The sequence below is a fragment of the Equus caballus genome, chromosome 9, assembly GCF_041296265.1.
Source record: "Equus caballus isolate H_3958 breed thoroughbred chromosome 9, TB-T2T, whole genome shotgun sequence".
Taxonomy (NCBI): domain Eukaryota; kingdom Metazoa; phylum Chordata; class Mammalia; order Perissodactyla; family Equidae; genus Equus; species Equus caballus.
In genome coordinates, this window is record NC_091692.1 from 71,678,433 (window position 1) to 71,705,983 (window position 27,551).

General features: G+C 34.1%; 1 protein-coding gene across 7 annotated transcripts in view; it reads right to left on the minus strand.

The window, feature by feature from the left end:
- CSMD3 (CUB and Sushi multiple domains 3) overlaps positions 1 to 27,551 on the minus strand; it is a 1,186,048-nt gene that overhangs the window by 152,439 nt on the left and 1,006,058 nt on the right. For 4 of the 7 annotated variants that reach the window (XM_001915960.5, XM_070221726.1, XM_070221724.1 and 1 more), the window contains 4 exons: positions 20,350 to 20,463; positions 19,754 to 19,849; positions 17,957 to 18,160; positions 5,674 to 5,798 (listed from right to left, as the gene is read on the minus strand). In XM_001915960.5, the coding sequence (XP_001915995.3) occupies positions 5,674 to 5,798; positions 17,957 to 18,160; positions 19,754 to 19,849; positions 20,350 to 20,463 (539 nt within the window). The remainder of the gene's footprint in view (positions 1 to 5,673; positions 5,799 to 17,956; positions 18,161 to 19,753; positions 19,850 to 20,349; positions 20,464 to 27,551) is intronic. The other 3 variants (XM_070221725.1, XM_070221729.1, XM_070221730.1) reach the window with 1 other exon arrangement.

Here is a 27,551-nt window from a genome sequence, read left to right on the forward strand (position 1 = left end):
ATATACAGACCTTATAATATATACTTTTAAAACTAGGTTTACCTGGATACATTTTATTTTTCCTTTTTTTGCATAACCTTAGCTCAATTTCCTGTCTTTCTTTTATTTAAAGAATTTTAACTTTATTATCCCTTATGCACATTTATAATAGGTCTCAATATGGATGACTAAAAATGATTTTGTAACTGATTTGGGTACATCTTTTAAAGATTATTTTTATGAATGGACGTGTAATAACTAAATCACTGTGAAGGTCCCTAAAGTTGATAAGAGAAACAGTGGAGTATCATGTGTATTAAATTTTATTTAAAGAAAGAGGCATGTGTTACTTTGTCGCACTTCACTTGGCACAGCTTGAGCTTTTGCAAGAACCCACAGGACCCTCACAATTGTGGATTTTATCCATTTTTTCTCTTTGTTTATTACATATTTTATAGTTTTGGAGAAGGGAAAGGAATAATTTTATTAAAATAAATTTATTTTACTTAGCTAAATTCTGTTATAAATACAAGCACTTTACTCATTCGCTAAATAATTATAACAATTGCGTTCATTAAAAATATCTTATCCACAAAATAGTCCATCATCATTCTTCCATTCAAGTGAATGCTGGTGCCTCTTTTCCAGGGGTGAGTGCCACATGGCAAGAGATACCCTGCCTGTGTGACAGGCACTAGGCCCAATGGCAATGTTCCAGGACAGGAAGACTTCAGTTAAAGCTGTCTGATTGTAATATAACCACCACCTCCTTAAATAATATCAATTCTCTCTTCATAGCTGAATTTCTCTTCCTTTCAATTCAGTGAAAGAAAAGATCACATTCAGCTTAAAAAAAAAAAAGGTAAGAATTCACATAAGAGTTGACATTTTAGATAAGTAAAATGTATTGAGAGGTTTTCCACAGGAAGAAATTGAGTTAGTAAAAATGCAGAGCAGGCAAGCCATGAGGTGGATTTAGTGAACCATCAGTAATCCAATTTAGCCACAGTGGAGGGTATTTACATGAGAAGAAATATGCATGTAAAGTTAAAAAAGCAGAGAAAAGTTAGAAAGAGCGGAGCTTAGTGCATAAATACAAGAGACATTAGAGTTAGAATGCCTGGGTTTGAACTTCCTGGCTCCCTGTACTCACTGGCATGTAACCCTAGAAGAGATAGTAATCTCTCTATGGTTGTAATAAAGCTATCTAATTCATAGATTTGTTTTAAAAATTAATTTCAGCTGAGAGTAGTGCCCAGTGTAGATTTAATGTATCTTAGCTAACAGAGACATTGAGAGAGACAGACTATAAAGACTGAACACCACCATAAAATTATGCAAATGAGGACTATTCCACTGAAGGTTCTAGAAGGGAGGTAAAAGGAGCATAATCAGGACTGTACTTTAAGTACAGAACTGCACTGGGTGAAGAACACAAAAGTGAAAGGACAACTTTAATGTCTATTTCAGTAGCCCATGTGAGAAGCAATGAAGAATTAAAGTAGGTTGGACGCAGGAATAGTAGAAATGGATAGCAAGATGTCATGTGTGTTGCTATAAAGAGATTCTCAGATGCCACGTGTGTTGCCAAAGGGGAAATTAGTAGATTTCATGTGATTTGAACAGGGAAAGGAAGGGAGAGGGAAGATTCAAGAGAAATTTGTCTTTTCTTCCTGAGTTATTGAAATCAGAGGGACAGTGAGAACAAAAATGTAGACAACTTCAGGAAAACCTATCACCTTGGTGAGAGGAAGAAAATCTGTTTAATTCTGGATGCATATGGATAGCCAACTGAATAATGGCTTCCAAAGATAACAATCCTAATCCGTAGAGGCTGTAAATATTGCCTAATGTGGAAAAAAGTTCTTTCAGATGAGATTAAACTAAGGATCATGAGATAGAGAGATTATCCTGGATTATTCAGGTTGGCCATAAAAGTAGTCATGAATGTTCTTATAAGAAAGATACCAAGGGACAATTGACACAGACAGAAGAGGAGAAGGCAAGATGACCATGGAAGCAGAAACTGGAGTGATATGGCCAGACACCAAGGATTGCTGGAAGTCACCAGAAGTTGGCAGATGTAAGGCAAGGATTCTCCTCTAGAGCCTGGGCAGGGGAGAGAGTGGAGGGTGGGAGCACAGCCCTGCCAGCATCTCTGTTTCAGCACAGTAAAACTGATTTGGGACTTCTGGCCTCCAGTACTGTGAGAGAATAAATATCTGCTATTTTCAGCTATCAAATTCATGGTAATTTGTTACAGCAGCTACAGAGAACTAATACAATTTGCCATTAGGATGCTGGGCAAATTGTGACTGTAGTCTGACACAACAAACACATACATGATGTGAAAGACTCAAGTAAATGATTGAGGACCCATTATGACAAAAAGCCAAATGAGACTCAAGTGCAACATTTAAAAAGAAGCAGCTACTGATTCAGTATTCAGAAAAACTTTGCATTAGATGGAGCTGTCCATCTTGGCAACAGGATAGCTTTATGAGGTAATGAATTTCCACTCATTAAAACCAGATATCCCTCATACAGACATTCAAATCCCACTTACTTTGTTTGGAAGATTATGTTAACTCATGATCATCATTCCATAAATTGACACAATTAAGTAACCCAACAGTTTTTTCCTATGGTTCATCACATAAAGATTACTCTTTGCTTCATAACTCTGCTACTGTTGAATATTGAATATACTCATTTGGAATTTTCTCTGCAATATACTTTGCTAAAATAAACAGGCAAATAAATGAATGTGTTCCTCCCAACAAACTTCTCACGTAATAATAATAATACAAAAAACTGGTCTGTTTGCTGAGGTTATTTCCAAAGGATGCTTAATCATTGTACATTATGTATAACTTTTTCAGCATTCCAAATATTTCTTCTTCCCTTCTTTCCACCAACGGTTATCCCATTTCATCTCATATATGATTTATTGGATATTCATATAATTCCTTATTCACACACATATTCAGCCTAACAGAGTAAAATAAAATAAGCATTGCTTTAAATCTGGTATACTAGCCAGGTACTTTTAGGTGAAGTTAGTAAAATTTCAAATATAAGTTATATATTACATACGTGTGTGTTATAGAATTTCCTACGATTTAATGTTATGTCTAAATTAGAAGACATATGAGGTTAATTAGAAAAAAGTGCTTGTAGTTCTTTAGAGTATTTAAAATGAAAAGTTCAACATGCTTCACACTCTATATTTTGATAAATGCTCTTCTAAACTTAAATTCTGTTTTATAAAGTGCAATTATTAAACAAAATGCTTCCTTGGTGAAAGATTTTATAGTGGCATTGATATAAGTGTCCAGTTTTGAATAGCGTTTGGCTAGGACAAGTGATATACAACATACTTTTTCTGAAATGTCTTATTAGCTCATCATGCTGTGTTAACTCCTTAAAATACAGTGATGCACAGCATAACGATGCTTCGGTCAATGATGGACCACATAGACAATGATGGTCCCATAAGATTAGTACCATATAGTTTAGATATGCAGTAGGCTATACCATCTAGGTTTGTGTAAGTACACTCTGTCATGTTTGCATAATGAGAAAATTACCTACCAATGCATTTCTCAGAACGTATTCCCGTCGTTAAGTGATGCATGACAAGTCCAAAACTTCACTGCTTGTGGAAGTATTCATTGAGTCATTTTAAAAATATTTAGTGAGCATATTCTGCCAGGCACTGTGCTAGTTGCAGGCAGCAGACTCGGTTACTGCCCTCATGAGCTTACAGATGATTAAGCAAGTAATAACAGTAAAATGTGATGAGTGTTATGATAAGGAAATTACAGGGATCTATGAGAACATACCGCATGGGCACTTAGTCATGTCTCAAGTTCATGGAAGTTCTTCCCCAAGCACTGTTTTAAGTTGAAACAGAAATGAGTAAGAATAAGCCAAATAAAGGGAGATCATGAAGAGTGTTGCAGGCAGAGGGAACAACATGTACAAAGGCCCAGAGGCAAGAGAGAGCCAAGCTCTTATAAAGAACTAAAATAGTGTGACTAGAAGAGACAAGAAATGAGGAAAAAGCATAAAAATATAATTAACTGTGTCAAGGAGTTAAGAATATAGGGGACAAATGAGGTATTGTAAGCAGGAAAGTGATAGTATTAGATTTTTATGTTTAGAAGGTTACTCTTTGCCTTCAGAGGAATAGATTGGAGGAGACAAAGAACCTGGGCCAGGGACGGCGACCACCTAACCTTGTGAAAGACAGATCTGACATATTTTGTTGTTCAGAGTAGGGGAGAAAAATCAAGATTTCTGGCTCGTGCAACTGAATGGATGAGGGGCTCATTCTGAGAGAGAGCACGCTGGGCAAGATCCACAACTTTGCGAAAAAATCACGGTCAGTTTTGAAGAGATTGAATTTGAGATGCCAGCAAGAAGTGTAGCTGAAAATGTCCAGTGGGCAGTTGGATATATGGCACACAGTTTAGGTGAAAGGTCTAGACTAGATATTTGAGTGTAGAAATCATAATTTATTCAATCTTTTATTTAAAAAAAAGAAACATTTTCTGATTGTCTACTATGATTTATGTCCTAGGCATCATCGGCACTAAATGGTAGCTGAAGACATGGAAGTTGACAAGGTGGCAGAGAGAATGGTGTTAGGTGAAATGAACAAAGGTCACAGAATTTCACAAGCATCATATTTGATGAGTTGAAGAGGAAGAGGAGACCATGTTCCTAGATGTAGAAGCAGAAGCCACAGATGCAGAAAAGAAAACAAAACAAAGTGTAAGAGAATATTAGTGCTATGGAATGCATTGTTAGGTAATTTTATGAAGCATAATTACCTTCCATGGAATGTATACTGACTCAGCAGTAAAATACCATCATTTTACCCAGAAATCTCCTTGTAAAACAGAGTAACTGGTCAAATTGCTCCCAGCAAAAATTGTCACAATTGAAATAATATGGTAGATACTATTTATTGTTTACAGAACACCGTCCCTCTTCCTTGCTAACAGGGAACTTGTTTTGTTCAGTTAAATGAGAGCTGTGTACATCAGAGGAGCATGGGCCCCTTGCCTGATCCAGGCAAATCTTAGATTAAGATCAAACAAATCTTAACATAGATTTGCTTGAGTCAAATCATAGTAAATCTTTTGTTATTGCCCAGTGTATAGCTTAGGAATGGATATATTGCAATGTTATTCAATAGGACAGGAGGGAAAGTCTGCTGGAAGGTTTCTTGAAAAATTCTCTTAACTACTATAAAAGTTCATAAGACAGAGACATTCCAGTTTGGCTATTGGCCATTGCTGTGTAAGGCTGTTATGCCTAGAGCTTTTGCAGCCATCTCAACATGAGAGAGCAAATTCAAGAACTAAGCCAACATGCTAAGGATAGCAGAGCAGAGAGGTAAAAAAAATATGGGTCAGAAATGATACAACTGAGCCTCTGAAATAAACAACCCTTGAGTCATCTTACCCCAAGATTCCACGTTATGTGGAGCAACACCTTTCTCTTACTGCTTATGGCTTTCTGTTATATGCAGGTGAAAAAATTAATAAGTATCCTTCTAATTAAATTCAACCATGTCAGTCAAAAGCACTGGCTAAACATTTAGAAATAATGTGCATTCTGTCATCTCTGAAAAGATTAACTTCAAATATACAATGAAAAGAAGAAAAATTTAAATATCCTTACTTGAATGCCAGCTCCTTCTGGCACTGTGATCTTCCACACACAATTCAGATTGTTGTCATAAGGCTCAGGGTATCCAGGAGACAAAATAGTCCCTTTGCGCTTAGTTAAAATTCCACCACAGGGCACTGAAAGTAAAGCAATCCAAGAGAGAGTTAATTCTAATGCAAAGGATTAAAATAAGAGAAAAGGTCAGAGATAACAACTTAGACAGATACTAGACTTGCAAACACAACCAAATCATACTGTTTTTTAGAACTCATAAGAACAAAGAAAATTGTCTTGCTATAGCATAAAAACTTAAAAAAATAATTAGACAACATTAATGGATAACCTTACAATGGCATATCTAAAATCACACTATAATTAATTCAATAATAGTATATCATTTGTACTATATAAATAAAAGTGTGTTGACACATTTGCATTAACAATTGTTCACATCTAGATATAGAATATTTTGAAGAATTATTTTATTTTTTTACTTTTCTCCTTAATAGCATCCTTTGAGGAGTAATAATGATGATGATAATTATATTATGATCATACATTTATATAGAGCCTACTATTTGCCAGGCACTCTTCTAAGCACTTTACATATTTTAACTCATAAAGCCTCCCAACAATCCAACAAGATAGGAATAAATATTCTCCTCATTTTACAGCTGAGAAAATGGAGTCACTAAGAGATTAACTAACTCGCCCAAGATCACATAGCTAGTAAGACATGGAGATGGGATTTGAATACTGGTAGTTTGGCTCCAGGGTCCATGTTCTTCAGTGGAAGGAAGATACTCAGTATGGTACCAGTTTGGTTATTACCAGTACAACTACTATAAGAAAGAATAAACATGTAGACCTGCTCTGAAGTCAACAAAGGCTTCTATCAATTTTAAAAGGTACTAATCTTAAAGTAAAATTTTCACACCACTAATAGTATCAGCTCGGTTCTGGGCATGACCTAACTTACAATTTTAAATACTGTGTGATGTTGGACATGTTCCTTAAACTCTCTGATATTCAGATACCTTGACTGTGAAATGGCAATGCAATTGTTTCCAAAGAGTTTTTATTAAAAATATATAGATAGGATAATGTACATAAAGAAGCTAGCACATTACTTGGAACACAGTAAGAAGTCAATAAATTGTACTTCCTTTTGGGGCAACTACTGTTATTTTAGGTACTAATGGCACTGTGATCCTTGGGCATTTGTCCTAATCTGGCTATAACTGTAAGATATAAGGATATATCTTTTGTAACAATAATTTTTAAGTTAATAATACAGTTTTGTACTACTTCCAAAACCAAATGCAAAAACCTAGGGCAATTACTCAAAAGAGTTCTGCAAACTCTTTTAATAGTGTGACAATGTATTTTTAGAAAAAGTCATTTTGCTGTATTTTCTTATAAATCTGTGTTATTGGGTTTACACAAATTCAGGTTAAATTGGTCAGAAAGAATTTACCTCCTTCAGAAAGAAAACTAACAGTTTTGCATGATTTAAGAATAGCATGCCAGGAGCGCAGAAAGAATTGTAAAATAGAGATTCACCCCAAAAATAGGAGGAAAAAAGTGATTGATGAAGTGCTGATCCTGAGTTGTAAGAAAATACTTCACAGATGCTCTTCCTCTCCATCTTCACTGTCACCAGCCTACCTCATTCTCATTTTTTTCTAGATTGCTGCATTAACCACATCAATGGACCTCACTATGGCTGGTATATTTTCCATGTAATATAGTCTCCATATTACTGTTAAAATGATCTTTCTAAAATTAAAGTTTGATCATGTTACTTCACTGCTGAAAGTCCTTCAAAAATCTTCCCATTGCCTTAATTCTGCAGATGAATATAGTTAATTGTGTTAGCCTCCAACTACATCTCCAGGCTGATGTGTACCCATAATTTCCCAATACTTCACCATCCCAATCCCATATCAGAGTCCAGCCTACTAAACTATATATTCTCTGAATGCTGTGACTTGGTACGTCCTTCTCTCACCTAGCCAACACCTACCATCCATGGACATTCAATGTTGATGCTACCTCTTCAAATCTTTGCTGACTCCATTATGCAAGTGCCCCATAGTTTCCCATAGCACCAAGTGCTTTCCTGTACAGCTCTGTCATTGAATAGCTCACGCTGCTTTCATATTCTTTTTTTTTAATTGAAGTATAATTGACATACAACATCATATTAGTTTCAGGTGTATATCACAGTAATTTGACGTTTATATACATTATGAAATGACCACCACGATGTCTAGTTACCATATGTCACCATACAAAGTTATTATAGTATTGTTGACCATATTCTCTATGCTGTACACTACATCTCTATGATTTATTTAGTTTATAAGTTTGTACTTCTTAATCCCCTTCACCTATTTCCCCCACCCCCTAACCCCCTCCCCTCTGTCAACTACCAGTTTGTTTTCTGTATCTATGAGTCTGTTTCTGTTTTGCTTTGTTTGTTTGTTTCTTTGCTTGAGGAAGATTCGCCCTGAGCTAACAACTGTGCCACTCTTTCTCTATTTTGTATGTGGGTCCCCACCACAGCATGGTCACTGACGAGTGGTATAGGTCTGTACCCAGGAACTAAACTTGGGCTGCCAAAGCAGAGTATGCCAAACTTAACCACTAGGCCATGAGGCCAACCTGTTTGTTTTATACGTTCATCTTTTCCAAAAGACCAAGTCTGAGAAGATGAGGCAATCAACTTTTGGTTTGGAACTCTGCTCACTGTGGTGCCAAGATTCTCTTTTACGCTTAGCATTCTAGGGTTTCCTTCCATGCTGCTGCCAAGACAAGCTATCCCCTCTTCCTCACTTTCCATTCTCTCCTCCATCCATTTTGTCAGGCTTTTGTCCACTCTACTCTATTGAAATGACTACGTCAAAGTCACCAGAATATTCCTGTTGTGATGTGATGTTCAATTCTTAATTTGCATTTTACTCAGTCTATGAGTAATTACCTCCCACTGTTGATGACTCCATCACCTTGAGCCTTTCTTTGCTTGACCATTAGGACACCATACTCTCCTGCCTTTCTTCAATACCACTGACTACACTCACAATTTTTTTTTTTTTTGTAGCTCATCTTCCTCCTTCTGATCTTTTAAATGTTGTAACACTTTATGACTTGATCCTAGGCCATCTCCTCTTCTCTTTCTAACCATCACTCCTCAGTGATGACATCCATTTTCATGTTATCTATATACTATGACTACTCAATGTTTATCTTCAGCCATGACTTCTGTCCAGAGTTTTGCAATAAAACATCTAATAAGTATCTCAAAATTAATATGTCCAAAATAATTCTTTTGCAATTCTCCCCCACATTATTCCCCTTCTCAGCAAATATCATCACCATTCACCCAGTTCTTAGGCCAAAAATCTAGGACTCATCTTAATCTCTCTTTCTTACATTCAAGTTCACATTTACACCTACATTCAGTCTTCAGTAAACTTTGTCAGGTCTATCTTAAAAGTAAATCCCAAAGCTTACCAATTCTCATCACTGACCATGACCTTCCTATCTAAATCACCATTACCTTTCTTTTCTACCACTGCAATAGGCTTCTACTCCATCCCTCCTTACAGTTAGGCACAGTGATTTCTTAGAAACCAAGATCATATCACTCATTACCTCAATAAATTCCTACACTACTTAGAGAAAAGTCAAACTCTCCACAGCCTTTAAGGGTCCATATGACCTGGTCTCTGCTCTGCTTCTACAAACTCTTCTCCCATCACTCTTGTCGTCATTCACTGTGTTCCAGACACCTAATATTCTTGCTGTGGCTTGAACATGTCAAGATCTCTCTCCCCCTCACAGTCTATCCACTTGCTCACCTCCCAAACTTTGATATAACCCCTTCAATTCATTTCATTTGGGCATAAACCAGGAGGAAGTCATGGATGTCTTCCCCTAACCTCCAGCCCCTGCTTTAATTTTCTCCATAGTATTTTCCATTATCTGAAAGAAGAGAATATATTTAGTGATATGTTCTCTCCCTCCACTAAAGTGTAAACTCCACAAGTGCAGGGATCTTATCTTCTTATTCAAAGCTATGTTGCCATTGCCTAGTGACAAATAAAAATGGCAAGCAACAGGATATATTGGAGAATATGAGGAAGCCATTTAGTGTAAACCTAATTCGGCCTGACCTTGTCTTTCCAAAAGGGCCTGACCGAGGCAGTTGAGCAAGCATTGTATATCTGCTTTAGATATTCCCTATGGCAAGAGCAAAGGCCCTTGAGATAAAGGTGCAACTTCCCTCCCCCTCCCAATGTTGGCATTCCCTTAAGAATTAAGCATCTTTCCTTAGGCTAGGAACTGATTGCTGCGCTCACCTGTGGCCACCCAGCTCAAGACAATAGGCTTGCCTCCTGCTACGCCCTCTGAGATAGCAGACCCACTACCTGCTGTGTCTATCAAGGGCTGTGCCATCAGGGCAATCTTATGACTATTGTCGGAGGGACATTTCAATCATATGTGAAACAGCCTGTTTGAGGGTATATAACCACTCTGTATACTTCACTTCCTTGGTGCCCTTTCTTCCTTCGGGAAGAAAGGCCCTGGGCCATGGTCCTCAGATTTCAGCTCAGAATAAACTCACCCAAATTTTCATTTATAGATTGGTTACGGATTATTTTTGTCAACACTAGAATAGTGCCTGACATGTACTAAGCACTCAATAAATGCTTGTTGAATAAATCGTTGAACGACTGGTTGTACGTCTGTGTATATCTTGTGGTTACAAGTTACCTCTTTACCATTCCTGCATCATTCCTTTTTCCTAATATTTTCCTAAATAAGCCATATTTGTTTAATTCTACTTCAATCATTTTTATTTTTTATCAACAAAATATACTATGAAAGTATTCCCAGACATGCATTACCACATACATCATATTTTATAAAGTTTCACTTCGCATGTATATTATTTAAACTAATATTTGCTTCCTATTTTAAAAAGGATATATTATAAATTTCCCTTCTAATCAGTTTTATACAATGTAAAGTGGATCAAGAGAACAGGTTTTAGAACCAAGTAGCCTGGGTTCAAATTCTAATTCTGCTTTTGTCTCTAAACCATAGAAATGTTTACTATCTATAAAAGATAAATAATAATCTTATCTACCTCCTGGTGTTGGTGTCAATGTCAAATGAGATAATGCTTAATAGTGCTTCATATAAATGCTAACAACTGTTCTTCATTATTATACTTAATAACATTTTCGTGGATGAATAGATGGATGAATAAATGAATCATTGAATGAGGGTTCAGATCCTGTATATATTTTTTCATCTATTTCTTCCCCACTCTAAGAAAAGATGATATAGACAGGTGTTGCTTTGGAGCCAAAACAAGCAAAAGCAGTTCTTTCTGAGTCTCTGAAGGACTTGGAGAAAACAAACCCAGATAAGGGTGATGGGATAAGCAGCTAATTAAAGACTTTTCGCCTAAGGGGAATAAGTAGCAGGCTCAGGGGCTTTTGAAAGGAAATCACCCACTAACAGAAGTACTTACGCCTAAGGCCATATATTGTCAGAGTTATTAGTAGCTGCAGGGGGGTTATTTGAATCACAGAGTCTCAGAGGGAGGAGAGCTTGAGGTTTTATGAGAGGAAAATTTTAAGAAATCATAAAGTGTAACAAGGCCAAATTTTGAAGATGAAAACTCAGTCTTCAGTGTAATTTTAGTTTTACATTTATTCCAAGTCCTATGTTTTTATCAAAATATTGCTGTACTTTACTGTAATTTACCTAAGAATGGCTTGATAGGACAGATTTGTGCAAGATTATTAAATACTGTTTACATCCTGGTTGTTTAAATTTTTGGATCCCCAGCTTGGTATTTGATGACTTTAACTGAAAGCACCTATAAGCATAACTCACATATCATGTCTAATGGGGCTGCTTTCCAGTCAACAGTTTAATTTCAGTATGTCAGTTTTTGCAAAATTACTGAACATTTTATTGTGTTTTACTATGACAGAAAATAAATGAAAGTGTTGACAGCAGTAATAAGAACTAAGAAACTGAAACAATACAATTTGAGATGGAAATCAGGAGCGTAGAAAGCTGTCTTCTTTTGGTTTCAACTGGATGATCACTTGGCTTAAGTTGTTAACTGAGCCTTCACTGAAGGGTGAAGGCAGAGAAAATAAAATCATTATGTATAAAATCTTGTAAATAGATTGCCAAAGATTATAACTAAACTGTAAAGTATAAATAGAGAATTTGTTCTCTCAGAATAAAGTTACCCATTTAATATGTAAACCTATTGTTTATGTTTTACCTATGTATCTTTTCTACAGATTCTCAGAGGAGTTTGAAACTTCAGATGGTTTGTGAAGGTGTAAGCAAGCAAAGTAAGCAAGAGCATTACCATGTGGTGAAAGACTGAAATTGAAAATGCATGGGTCCTGGACTTGAGAAGTTGGCCAGATGTTCGACCTCTACAAAAATTCCGGAAATTATTGCAGTTATTGCTAAAATCCATGCACTGAACAAATTTTTACTGAGTATGAATCATGTGCCAAGTCTTCTTTTGGTTGAGCATAAAAACAATATAGTGGCAGGGAAGAGAAGGGCAAGAAAGATTAAGAAATTAAGGGAAAAAAACCCTATATGTAATATGGTGGATGGTTGCTATAAAAGAAAAGTAGGGTAAGGGTAGACAGAACAAATGGAGGATGGACGGCAGAAAATTATTTTAGATGAGATGCCAAGAAAGATATTCAAGTGGAGACTGAATGAAGTGATGCAGGAAGCCCAAAAGATATCTCAGGTGTGCATGCTCCAAACAGGAGGAATAGAAAGTTCAAAGGCCTTGAGGCAGTTAGTATTTTATCCAAACAACAGATATTGAAAATGAACACAAATTAAAGACCATGCTCTGATATCAACCTGAGATAACTCTGCACTAGGCTGTCATATTTGAATTTTTAAGACATCACGCTGTTTCTTTTTTTGAATATTTAAGACATAATCATTTTTATTCAAAACATTTTGAAGCTAAAATTATTTATAGTTAAAAATAGAAATGCAAAGTTTATTTTCATTTATGTAAAGATTAGCAGCTAGACCAAATGGTAAAACCTAAACTGAGCTATCATCCAAGTGTCATTTAGAATCATCACCTTTCTATTTCTTGTCTCACACAGATCCCATATGTCCTTCTGTTATCTATTCAGTTTTCTGGAATTACAACTGTTCTACAAGGTATATGTTATTTTTCAAATGGTATAAAGAAATATGTCCTTTTCTTGTGATCTTGGCAGGAAACAGAAGTCATCTGATAGAATTTTCTTTCTCTAGTTATGTACTTTCAATCCAATGCAAAATAAAAAGTTGTCTGTTCTATGTTTAAAGACTCTCCATAGATGCAGTGACAGGTTTCTCAAAAAAGCCCAGGGACCTACAGATAAAAGGGCTTTTGACAGGGAGATTGCAATGGCTCTTGAGTACCTCATCTTTTGCCCTTAAAGTAGAAAGTGAGGCTGACTCCATCTAGGCTAGGAATAGTACACTAGTATGTACTAGGACGGTAGCTGAATGTCAGCCATGGACTAGGGTGTGGTCTGAAAGTCTTTCACAGGCTTTAGTGGCTGTGTAGGAGCTCCTGTCCCTGCTGAGATACATCCATAATCAAATGGCATGACCTTCCTTTATTTACATGGATTTCTGTTTCTGATGGCAAAAACATTGGGAGCAACCAACTGACACATTTGACATATGAAAAAGCTTCATAATATTCTCATGGGATGGGGCTTTCTTCTGCTTTAAACAAAAGTGGTTTACATTTGTAGTTTAGAGTTCTTATTCTCTACTCTCCATCTCAGAAAATACTCTTTTTATTCTCTCATTTCCTTTTCCTCTTCCTAAAATTTCTTTCATTTTTCTTTTCTTCCTCTTTTTTTGCTGAGGAAGATTCACACTGAGCTAACATCTGTTGCCAATCTTCCCCTTTTTGCTTGAGGAAGATTTCTCCTGAGCTAATACCTATGCCAAACTTCCTCTATTTTGTATGTGGGTCACCAGCACAGTACGGCTGCCAATAAGTGGTGTAGGTCCATGCCTGGGAACTGAACCCAGGATGCCAAAGCAGAGCATGCTGAACTTAACCACTAGGCCATGAGGCCAGCCCCCTTTTTTCCTCTTTCTTTAATGTCAGCTCATTTCTCCTCTTTATCTCTTTCCTCTTTCTAACCCTGTCTCATCTTTATACCTTCATGGACAAAAGAAATTTCTTTGGATAATGTAATGTCTGAATTTCTAGGTCAGAAGAAAATGCAGAGTGTAAACCTTGGTGAATTACATTGTTTCACAGCCAATCAGAATTGTAAAAGTCATTATTTTAATTTTAACTTTATTTTTACTTTATATCCTTGCAAACAATGAAAACAAATCAAATTATGAAAATATACCTATTGTTTTAAGTCTCTCCTCTTTAACTCTTTGTCCTCAAATGCGTCAATTGATGGAAAGAAATTTCATAGTCCTCCTAAACAGCATATTCTAATAAATAATTACTATTATTCTCAAGAAAATTGTCATTATATCTCCCAAAGCCCTTCTTAAAAATTTTAAGTGCAAAGAAAAATCGTGTATTCAAGAAACCCTAAATTAGAATTGAAAAGTGACAGGAGTCCACGCTTTTAGCCTTTTCCAAGATGCAAAAATCTTCTGTGGAAGATAATTTTTAAATACAATAATTTTAAAGTATTATTAAAACAACATACCAACAGATGGAAATCAATAATATCAAACCCTTTATCAGCACTGCATGTAGGTTCTATATTCTAGATCCAACACCTTTAGAATTGAAGTCTTCTCTCCCGATTTCATGGTGGAGATTTTGGCAACAACAAAAGCAGCTTAATTTTTGAAAACTTACTAGGTTCCAAGAACTATGCCAAGGCTTTAAATCATTTACTAGCCACAATAAACCTTTGAGGATGGTCTCTTATTTTCCTGTTTTATCAATATGAGAATTGGTAATCGGAGATTATGTAAATTTTCCAGGATCATGCAGTAACTCATCAGAATTCAGTGTTAAGGTCAAAGCCCAAGACTATTACCCAAGACGCAATTAACCCCTATGCTGAGAACCTATTACAATTCCCAGCTGTGAGGATTTTATTCAGTTTTACATGATTCTTTATAACTTTTCTCCATTAATTAGGACATTAACATGATAAAAATACAAACAGAACCTTTAAGGAGTAATTCATAGATTTACACCTCATTGCTTTGCATATGTAGGTTCTTTGGACACTCTAACTAGAGGAATAGATGGATTTTTTCTGATATTTAAAGATTAATGGGCTAGTTTATGAGTTTCCATACATCATCATATCACTCTATCTTTATAAAAGATGATTATCTTAAAGGAATTTTCATCATATATATGAAACTAGATGAAGACAACTACTTATCTAGTTACCTTTTATAATGTGGTATTGATATTTTCTATCAAGACCTACAGAAATAAGCAAAGTGACAGAGAAATTATGTAAATAATTACTGGGAAAAGTGAGGCAGAAATAATGATTGATCCCTAATATTTATAAAGAAATATTTAAAAATCAATTGTGAGACTGAAGAGATTTATTATTATCATGTGTCTGTCTTCAATTATTAAGCTGATTTAAAGCAATGTAATTTCCGATTTATGCATGACTAATTTTGGCACAGACATGTAGGAACACTTCTCTCAGTTCAAGGTTCCTTTAGTTTAGGATAATTTACTTATTACTACTTTATAAGAGTATGAAGTCAACATGTACCATGGCTCAGGAGGAGAAACATTATCTGTTTTTTTTCTTTACAAGAATATAAAAGCACGTAAAGGGGAAGATCTGTTTGCTCCATTAACCCTACCTCTAGGTTAGGTATGAGAGAGGAAGAAGATCAAGTCCAAATGATTTTTTCTCCTTTACTTGTTGATTGTCAAAAATGTATTTTAGTAGGGTAAGAAATTCCACATTATAAATAAGATTTAAAAATTGAATTAGGAAGGAATTAGCCTATAAGTCAAAACAGAAAGAGAAGCAGTCGTCTATCACTTAGGTTGACTTGTGGAGTCAGAAATCTTAGTTTCAAATCCTGCCCCCACTCTACCACTTACTATGTTATATCACTTTAAAAAGAATTGTTTTACCTCTCTAAGACTCACTTTATTCATCTGTAAATTCTGAAAGTAACTTCTCCATAGGTTTGCTGTGAGGATTAAAATAAATATGTATTTTAAATTACTCAGCATAGAACCTGGCAAATAGAAAGCATTAAGTAAATAGTAATCATATCAGAAATTGTGGTTATTTAGCTGAAAGATGAGAATGGCAAAGAGTCATTTAAAGCCTCCCAGTGTTTTAAATTATTTATTGTAGATGGTTTTCAACAAATAACAGTTCACATTCTGTTTTTCGTAGTGAACAGAATTAAAATATTTGTTGTAAGAAAAATGTCCTATGAAATATGCCAGATATATCTGTTTTGGATTGTGGAAATATAATATTCCTAGACAGGTCAAGTAACCATTTATCCTTCCTTTTTTTTAAATAATATTCTTGGTTTATGCCATTTTCCCAGCACAATTTTTAATAATGTCCTGATTTGAATGGTAAAGGATATTCTACTAGTTAGAGCAGTTATGTCCTATATAAATACATATTCTATGAATGCATAGCAATAGACTTCATCTTTACTCCTTCCTCAGTAGAAATAAGTATACCTTCCATTTGTTTCACAATTTAAAAACACACTTTATTTTAATGAACTATGAGCTAACATTATGTTAACTGTGTGTTAACATATGGTAAAATGTGTTTTTAAAAGTGAAAAATAATAACTATTGATACATGTAATTTCTTTTCATGTATAGGTACAGCAAGATGAGTCATTAAAAATAAATTTTATATATTATAAGGGTATATGTTATGTGTGTGCATATAAACACTCATGTCTTCTCTATCAAAAAATGGAGAATTGAGATTATTAAAATAAAAACAAAATTTTGCTTATCTTTTATTTTAAGAAAACTTTTCTCTTATTTTCCAAATCACATACCAATAAAACTTTAATGAAAAAAAACCTCAACTTATTAGAACTAGTTCTTAACCTGAGATTAAGTTTACCATGCTTCTTTTATTTATTTATTTATTTATTTTGGCAAAGAGGATTGCCCCTGAGCTAAAATCTGTGCCAATCTTCCTCTATTTTGTATGCGGGATGCTGCCACAGCATGGCTTGATGAGCAGTGTATAGGTCCGTGCCTGGGATCTGAATTGGTGAACCCTGGGCTGCCGAAGCGGAACACACGAACTTAACCACTACACCACTGGGCTGGCCTCACACAACCCTTCTTTTAATTTAATACTATAAAATTAAAAAATAATAATTTTTGGATATGCTGTTGGGACAGAGAAGAAAGCAACTTCCCAATTTCTACATTTTCCACATCTATAGAACTCTACAAGAACCAGAAGTCATTGTAATGATCCCGGAATAATATAAGATTCTAATTATAGTTTTTTTGCGTATGGATTAGAAAATGTTTTAATTTGTTTCACATAATTTAGCAGGTCTGTTGGCCCATAACTTTAGAAAGTGTATATTCTATTTACCAATTTAAATCAGATACAGGATTGCAAAAATAAAGTTTGAAACAATGAGATTTCTGGCTAACCCTATACATTCTGCACATTCAAAGTGTCACCATTTATATTTATGAAAGACTGGGAAAATCTCTTCTTTTGTATTTTTTATACATATCTATAATTAGTAGAGAAAAGAAAATACAGATTTATTTAATAATGCATATTTTCTAATTCTTTTAAAGTCAAAGTAAAATATGTCCAAAAAATCAGCTTCTGTGATCCTTAAAATATGTGTAAATTCTTTACATATTGGCATAGAAATCTTTGCATAAACTTTTAAACATAAAAAATGGTATTTATTTCACTAATTCTCTTAATAGCATTAAATTTCTGTGTTATTGGATACATGTATGTATGTTTTCAGCCATATAAATCAATAAATGAGCAAACCTCACAGCTAGTTCAACACAAAATATTCTTCATTAATTGCATCACACCTCAATCGCATCAAATATTCACTCTAATGGGTACACTTAAGTATATCATAACTAATAAAGTATTTAAAAATTAATGCATAACTGTTAGATCTAAAATATAAATATTCAAAGATTCAAGACAACTAATTTTGATATAAAATATGTACAATCACAAAGCATACAAAGTTAGGTACTCACCAATACAGGTAGGTAAGGAATCATTCCATTGGGCCAAAGAATTGGGCACTGTATCACACCTAATTGCTACGGATCCATGGAGAATATATCCCGGATTACATTCAAAAAGAACCAATGAACCGACTGCAAATTCATTGCCAATCCTTCTTCCGAATCTTGGTTCAGGCACAGAACTGCATTGTGTGGAACTTGTTCTAGGAACAGCTGTGTACAAATAATTGTTGATTTTAATTTCATATTTAGTAGAGAAATACAGAGTTCAACCATTTAAACAAATTTCAAAGAAATTTACATTTTTATCAGAAATTGAATTAATAATTTAAATATATTTCTAAAAGTTTTAAGATTTATACAGAATAAAATACAATTTAAAATGAATACTGCTACTGTCATCGATTTTTTATTTAAAAGACTTTTTAATTTTTATCCTTTAAACAACATCAACTAAGTTTTTTTCTCTATTTTTTATTTTACAAACACTAATATAACAAAGTGATCTGAGTCAGATATTTCAATTTATAGGACGATAACTGAAAAATACATTTTTTTCTTTTTAAACTGGGATACCAAGTTAAAAAAAAAAATGTGTCAGTTATATGAGGTAATGTCACAATTTTTTTTGTTAGTAGTTGGTCCTTAAAAACATAGATTTAAAAAAACAAACATAATACTTTATTAATTTCATAGCATATTCACAGACTTAGTTGTTCAAAACATATTTATTACTGATGAAGACAATAGCTACGTTCAGGCTAAGCAGAATAGAAGTCAGACAGATTAACAACAATAGAAGTTTTTATTTTAATCATTATACAGTATCAAATTTGAAATTGCTTTTAGGTTTTATAGGTATGTCTTTCAATTGTGACTTTTTTTTTGGTTTAGTAAAATAGAATGATAACAGGATGTTTTTTCTTTTTAAAACACATACAGATGGGATTAAAGAGTTTGACAACAGCCCAAAAATGATATGATGAATTTCAAATAGATTGATGCCTCTTATGTGACTTGAGTACAAAAACTGAATTTGTAATAGTGCCTTTTAAAATTCATAATGCCACACATTGTTTACAGAGGGAATACTATTAAAAATGAAAAAATATTATAGCCAATATTATAAATGGGATAAGAGGGTTTAATAAGAACATCAAATCACAAACATTTATAAATTTCTTAGAAATAAAGTTCAAGATACATTTGGGAATAACTACTACATGATCATACATAATTAAAACAAAATATGCCAAATGACAGCTCTTAATTTAGTTTAATGATAACGTGGAAGGTTGCCTATAAAAGGTGAGAAAAGACTCTGTAAACCGACTTTCAATTACACAAAAATATGCAGTAGCCATGAAGAAAGTCTGAATTCTCCTGAGAGATGAGAAACTAAAATTTTAGAATGGAGTAATGATTTCCTTGGCATGTCTAGGTGTATCAGCACAAAATTTTGTCCATTTTTTAATTTAGAGTGCTAGGCTATGAGGAAAATAAAATACATAGAGAGTGAAGAATTGTTAGAAAAAATAGATATTTTGAAAACAATATGTTGGAAGGAAGGAAAATCATACAATCAACTTGAGAATGATGATGAAAGCAATAGGTCTTTTTTGACTTTGGTCAAAGTAACAGTGCTCTAGTGATTGGACAGGGGACACGGCAAAATTGTCAACAAAAGCCTGCACAACTTTCATCTCTCCTCTACGGTTATGAGGATCTCATCATTCAATAACTCTGAACATAGCATGGAAACTAATATCATTCTTTAGTGTGTTTCTAGGCTACAGGGTCACTTACCTTGATACACAAAGTGAAATCCCTTAGCTGTTATTGGTCCAACTGAAGTAAATCGAATTGTGATCTGATTACCTGAACTCAGTGGAAGTGATTCTCCTACTCAACAAAACAAACACTAAGATATCATAAATAATTTCATTCAGTAAACCTAACAAATTATGTTAATTTACACTGGCATTTGAAAACGTCAATCTATATTCTATCAAATTACTATAATATATCCTGCCACTGACAATATACTTTCTTTGGGTTCAACTTCAATTGCACCTTTGTACTAGAAGGCTTTAATCACATTTTGTTACAAATTGCCTCATTCTTTAAAGAATCCTTAAATATTTGATATTACATCAACACCACAGACTGACTAAATATTATATTTACTCGATTACAATCCCAGAAAATAGCTGGTTATATTTCTCTCAAGCTTTTGAGTTACTATTAATTGAGTTTCTATTCTTTTTTTTTAAATAGAGTGACTCTATTTCAGTTTACTTTATTTTTAATATGGATGACATAAATCTCAACTTTCACTACAATACCAATCAAAGTCAGTCTTTAATCAATAACTGATGCATGGCAGTTCTATTAAAGGATACCTGAATGGGATCCTGAGAGGGAAGATAACAGAGAAGATTGCTGAGTTGGCCCATCATACACCTCAACAACATCGTGGAGTGATGTCTGGAAAAATACAAACTGGCCAAACACCACTGATCAACAGGAACCAGGAGAAGCAAACAAATCACCAACCATCCAAAAACAAAAACAAAAAACAAAAGAAAAATAGAAAGAGGAGGAGAGAGAGAACAAAGTATTACAACATAATAGTCATCTCTTTTTCTACCTTTAAAAGAGGATAGGTGCCAATTGGTTGATATACCTGCACATGTATTTCAGGTCATAAAAATAATGACCACGGACTAAAAGCAATAAAGTTTTAAAATGACTATTTTAAAAAAATTAATTAAAGGAGTATAACATTTAATTTAGATCAGAAATCATAAGGTTGGTGATCAATACTTTATAAGAACAACTTTTTGATTTTCCCATTGGTAGTTTGATTCTTTTCACTTTGTGACTCTCTTCTCTTTTTCTAATTTTTTTCTCCTCTTTTACACGAGATAGACAAAGTTTTGATTTAGGGGATTTTTTTTTTTTAAGATTGCTTTTAATAAGCTGTTCCATTATAAATAATATCATCACTGGAAAAATATCAGCAAGATACTTTCCAGGTATAGTGTTTAATTCACATTCTAAGTTAAAAATGATTCCTAATCATTTACTGTTAATCTCTTATTGTTCTTGCAAAATAAATTTTATTTATGATTCCTCAGCAATTGAGATATTATAAAACTTTACAAAATGATTGCATTTTCATAGTTAGGTCAGATCTGAAGTACCTACAGCAAAAAAGCTTTTAAATATCTTTTTACTTCATTTTGTACTTTTTCTTTAATTATATAATAATTTTAGGTGCAGAAACTACCCAAACTATAACTTAAAAGAAAGAACTTGTCCCAGAGTAGAAATTAGCTTGTATTTTGTATTTTAAAAAATGAAATGGATAAAAATCATTATCCTTAAAACATTTTATTGCATTGAAAAATTGTGGGTTTTAAAAAAGTATGATACTTTTAAGTTTAATAATGTAAAAGCAAAGTAACTTTCATAAATTCAAAATCACATAACTAGAATTAAACTATACATTGCACAAATATGTGTATATATATATATATATATATATATACATATATATATATTAATAGTTCCTCATGTTTTACAGCTTAAATCAAGGTTATGGAACAATCTATTTCCATTAAGTGAATTCATCTATTGCATGTTTAATTTCTATCCATTGATTTTAGTTTTCTTATTTCCTTCCTTGCACTTTATTGAGTTTGTTTTTCTCTTATTTTTCTAGTTTCTTCAAGTGAAAACTCAGATCATTGATTTCCAGCTCTTCTCTTCTAACCTATTCATTTAAAACTCTAAAGTTCTCTTTGGTGGTCCTATGAAGATAGGCTAGTGCATTTGAAACATGCTGAATTTTGCATATGAACACATACACATAATAATGTAAACAAAGCTACACTTATTTTTTTGGCCTGCTAAAATAAGCTGGTGTTTTCAGTCCAGTTCTTTCTGGGGTAAAAGAAAATAAACACAGATACAGTGTTGTTGCTTTGAACAATTCCTGAACATTGAAGTGCTAAATTTCATAAATAATTTTCCTTAAAACATGTCCTAGAAGTCATGAAAACAAATTCATGTTGCTACAAAATCAGATACATGTAGTCAATTATTTTAAAGGTTTATAAGTCATATGAAAAATTTCCAGTTCAGACCTTTTTATAAGATTCCTATTTTGGTCTACCAAATCCCAAGCTATTTCATAAATACTCCAAAAAATATTAAGACAATTTTTGTTTTCTGTTTTTGCATTGTTTAGATTGGTGTTTGGATGATCTGTTTTCAGTGTGTCTTTAAATGTTTCTATTACAATGCAGATGTTGCCACTGCCTTTCCAAGTGCCCCCTTTAGCCCCCCAAAATCATGCCAGTCTAATCACAGGAACTTTGATAAATCAAGTACACCGTGCAACAAGGCTCTTGACAGATAACTTATTCTTTCTCTATACCTTTTTGGAAAGTCATTAGGTAAAACATTAAAACTCAACATCCTTTAACTCATTCTGTGTAAATATCTCAAATATTACATTAGAAAATGTGCCCAATTTCCACGCAAACTACTACATTTACAAACAACATCTAAAACAACTAAAATACACAGTCATCCAAGAGCTTTTTCTAAGGAAAAAGAAAAAAAAAAAATCCCTCTTTTTTTCTTATTTTTAGGCTTCTTGTTCTCCACTGTTATTTCTCTACAGATAGACCAGTTTTGCATCACCTGTAAATTGGGAATACCAAAACTATCTCTCTAAGGACAGAACCATTAGTACCATATATTTGCATCATCTTAAGTAAAGAAAATTCAACGCAGGCCTTTTAGAGTGTTAGCGACTTGTGCTTGTAATTTGTTGCAATAATTCTGAGGCGAGGGTGAGGAGAGTTGAGAATGGTAGGGGGTTAAGGAGTGGAGTGTTGAATCTTGCCTTACTAAGCAATCAGTCAGCTACTTCTCTTTGTGTCCTAACTGCATTAACATCGTCAACGGAAATTTTAAATTAAAAATAACTTTTACTAGAAAAAAAGTTACTCTGAGAGGATACTGAATCATTATATCAAAGATAAAATTTTAAAGTACATGTTTAATAAGTTTTTTGTAGCATGAAGTATCAAGAACACTTGCATAGTAATCTGATTTCCTACCCATCATCAGGTTAACTATCCTCTCTTTAAACTGGTAATTTACAATTCTGAATCAAATGCCCCCTTCTCAGCCAGAAATCTCAAGAATTAAACGGAAACCCTTCTGTTTGCTTCCCCATTCTGTCTGTGAATGTGTTAATTTACTTATTTTTCTTATGTTCAGACAGCAGTAGATCTGCTTTTAAAATATTGTGAATGACCACTCTGTGGGGTTTAGACTAATGTAAGGAAAAATTGTGAAAGACCTTAAGGTGGACCAAAAGATAACTGGATGTTGGTTTTTGGTAAGCAAGATGTTTCCTGGCACATCCTTCTGAGCCACTTGGGTTTATAGAGGCTGTGGTGTAATGCAGTGGATTATTATGCAATTGACAGGCCTGTTTTGCAACTATTTGTAAATTCATTTCAGAATTCCTTCTATCTATCTATATATCTATCTATCCATCCATCCATCCATCCATCCATCCACTTATTTATCATTGCTGTTTATTTGAATTCTCTTTTGAACCCCTGTGACATCCTTCATTAATTCATGAGTTAAATAAAATTTTTAATACATGCTTGTTTTATATTTGTTTTGTTTTGTTGAGGAAGATTAGCCCTGAGCTAATATCCACCACCAGTCCTCCTCTTTTTGCTGAGGAAGATTGGCCCTGAGCTAACATTTGTGCCCATCCTCCTCTACTTTATATGTGGGACACACCCCACAGTGTGGCTTTATAAGCAGTAGGTATGTCTGTGCCAGGGATCTGAACTGGCGAACCCCTGGCCACTGAAGCAGAGTGCAGGAACCTAACTACTAAGCCACTGGGCGGCCCCCTAGGAATCACAATTATGCCCTCTTTTTTGAAAAACAAAACAAAACAAAACACCTTTTAACACTGATCTAGATTCTGATAACTCAACCTAAGGGCTGGGCACACTGTTATTTCTAGGACTACACTTAATCCCCAAAGTCTAGGCTGATTATGCTTTCTGGAATGATTAGCAAACCTATCTTCTTTTTCTTAGTTTCTAACAGATATACAGAATTCTCTGCATTTCAGCTCCAAGCTTCTTTCCTTTTCTCTGGAGATTTGCATGTAGATATCAAAAGCACTTTGCTCTCAGGCTATTAGAGTAGGCTACATAAACACTAAGCTGCTTGTTAAGTCAAATACCACTTTTAGTGAATTTTTTTCCTTCTTTGAGCAAAATAGATGTTGAAAATAAAGTTTTTAAACTCTTGTTAAAAATATATTTTTATAATTTTATACTGCAAGCTAGAAAAAGGAAGAAAAGGGAAGCCTAGTAAGGTAAAAGATAAATTTGTAAAATATCCCTACAAATAAGCCTATGCAAATAATCTATTTTATGCCTGAAACTATTTCTGGGTCTCTTATTTTCCATATATTTTATCCTACAATACAGCTTATTGATTCAACTAATATTTATTGATTCTATTCTATTATGTACCAGGAACTGAGCTGAATGCTGGGGTTCAAAAGATGACCAAGACATTGAGGGTCCCTGCTCTGAGACCCCATTAATTATATTTTTGATCATTCAGGACAACTTACTTGTATTCTACCTATGAAAAGATATTAAATGGTCAAATTAATTAATTATTATCCAACAACAGGGCACTTTGGGCACCTCTCTCCTTGCAGATCACTGCTGTGCTAATCACTTAATCCATTCCTCAAAGCAAGTCCTCCGCCAAAATCTTATGGGCAACATCTGACAGGAGTCCAAGACTGCATTTTAAAGAAATCTATATTTGTATTTTAAAAAATCACTGAAATAGTCTGCTTAAATCACTTAAACAGGGGAAACTTCTAATTTAGATCATATAGGTAGGATGGTTATCCCAACTTTAAAATTTTGTCCTAGTTGACTTGCTCTCCCATGAGCAAATAAACTCAGAATGAAGCAAGGCACTGTGTCTATCCACTCTTCTTTGTACATAAAGCAAAGTTTATTTGTCATCTAATTTTTACAGTAGAATATCCAATTGAGACAAAGAGGCAGAGTTCCATTTACTGAGAAGATTTGCACAGTGTAAGTGTTCATTTAACTAGTATCAAAGAACATTCGTTTCCTATTTTACACCAAACTCTGTCAAATCCTTTCTCCTTTGGTCACATTCATTTAACTCCTGAGACTTTACCCATTCTGCTTAATTTAGCCATCCCAAATGTAAATTAACAAATGATGAGAGAGTGCCTGGGATGGCATTAAGCTATTCCTCAGCATTAGTATGGCTTAACTGTTAAAATAGTCAGTGCAGACCACCAGCCACTCTGAAAGTATCATTATGGAAAATAGTACAGTGGATGTCTGGGGCGTGCCATAATACAAAAAAATGGTTTAGCGCCCAGATGGTATGCATTTGTTTAGAATATGAATAAAGAGAACAAGGAAGTTAAAGCTCCTTTTTACACTCTCACTCTATTGTGGATTATTACTGAAATGTTCAACCATTGCCTAAGCAAGTCTTAAACTTTTGGAAATTACATTTAATTCTTGTGCCATGAAAATAACTAGCTACTACACTGTACAGAGGCTCACTGATTTAGCAATGCATTAACTTTAAATAAGGATAATAAAACAAACATGGACATGATTACTGTTATTCACTGATCAGAATTGGAATTATTGAATTAAAACTGAAAATTGAATTTATGCAAATAAAGAAGGGTTTCAATTTTGTTTTTGTCAATTTTGTTTTTCTCTCAGAAGGGAATAATTCACAGAGAATCCCAATGGCACGTTAGTGTGAGAAGGAAAAAACTCAAAATCAGACTGGGCTATGGCTAAGGGAACAGATCTAACCACTCCGTGGAAGATGGTGAATAGTTAAAATTAAAATGTCTAAGAGGTTGAGGTAAATTCAGGTCTGATTGAAACTTGCTTTGATGTAAAATGGTTCAGATTTGGTGGAGGAAGACAGGGCAGTAGGTCTCTCTGGGTAGTGGTACTTCTAGTGGTCAGATGGGTGGTACCTTATGAATTATGGTGCAAAGATACTAAAATGACAAGGTTTCTTTGCTCCAGGAAAGAATGGACAAAGCAGCTTAGAGATTGTCAGCATCTGCAGCTGAGCAGATTGAGAAGGACTAATGTTTTCAAATAATCAGTCTATTGGTCTGAAATACCCTAATAAATGATGTTTGCAGCTTTCCATATGGGCTAAGAAAAGGGGAGCAAGGTGAGAGGGCGTTCTACTTTTGTTTTTGTTTACTCCCTTTAACTTAAGTCTATGTCCCTATGTTGCAAATGATATTAGGGTCTTTCAGACAACTGCCTTCTGAAGAGTTAAGGATTCAGGCTCTGGAATCAGACTCTCTAGCAACGAATCCAGGATGAATCACACTGGAAAGCTACTTCACCCTTGTATGCCTCGATTTCCTCATCTGTAAAATAGGATAATAAAAGTACCTAAATTCGTCAGATTGATGTGAATATTACATAAGCTGATACTTGTAAATCACTTTGAACAGTGCCTGAAACAGTAATAAATACTAGTTACTATTACTAATAACTCAGTTTTGTAAAAATATATGCTACTAATTCAATGAAAAAATTTACTGACAGACAAAATTTAATTGACCTTTGATGTTAAATAGCATATCCTTTTCCATCCTCTGCATTCCAGACACGCACATTTAGAACAAATGATAGAACTGATTGGGTTAGGAGAGTATTCTAGCTATTTTCATCAAGGTTCATCTGTCTTGCAATTTCAAAATGGCTATGCACTTCTCTAACTACCTGATTTTATACTGTATCCTTTTGGGTTGAATATGAAAATATAATTAGCAGCTTTCTGTATGGGCTAAGAAAAGGGGAGCAAGGCGAGAGGGCGTTCTACTTTTGTTTTGGTTACTCCTTTTATCTTAAGTCTATGTCCTTCTGTTGTAAAGGAATTGAAACTTCATCACAAAATAAACAATTTCACACAGAAGGGAGTCTGGGCAGAAATAGGAGTAGGAAAATATTATGAATTCCTATTAGATCTCAGTTTGACTCTCAATATACCTGTCACTCCTTTTGCAAAATCTACACATTCTTTTGTATTCTAGGGTTCACTTTGATTATATCAGGCATTCAGCTAGTTGGTTGCTCTGATAAGAATTTTTTAAGAAATAACTCTTGTTTTGTTCAGTTTGCATTTTATTCACCAACACAACACAGAAGAAAACACACATGTGCACACACACTACTAACAGAACAGAAATAATGAAGATTCAAATCAAAGATGTGTTTGGAACTGTACTTGAGAATGTATGAAAACACAAAAAATTACTGTTGGTGACATAGCTATCAAAAAGTTTGGCTAGCTTTATATGAATTTTGTCTCATATGGATATTTCAAGACAAGCTTGTGGAATTGTCCATGTGTGCAAAAGGCTCCCTTTTTAAATTAGTAACATATACAGAACTCTTTGTTCTCTATACCCTCTGACTGTGAAACTACTTATTATGTA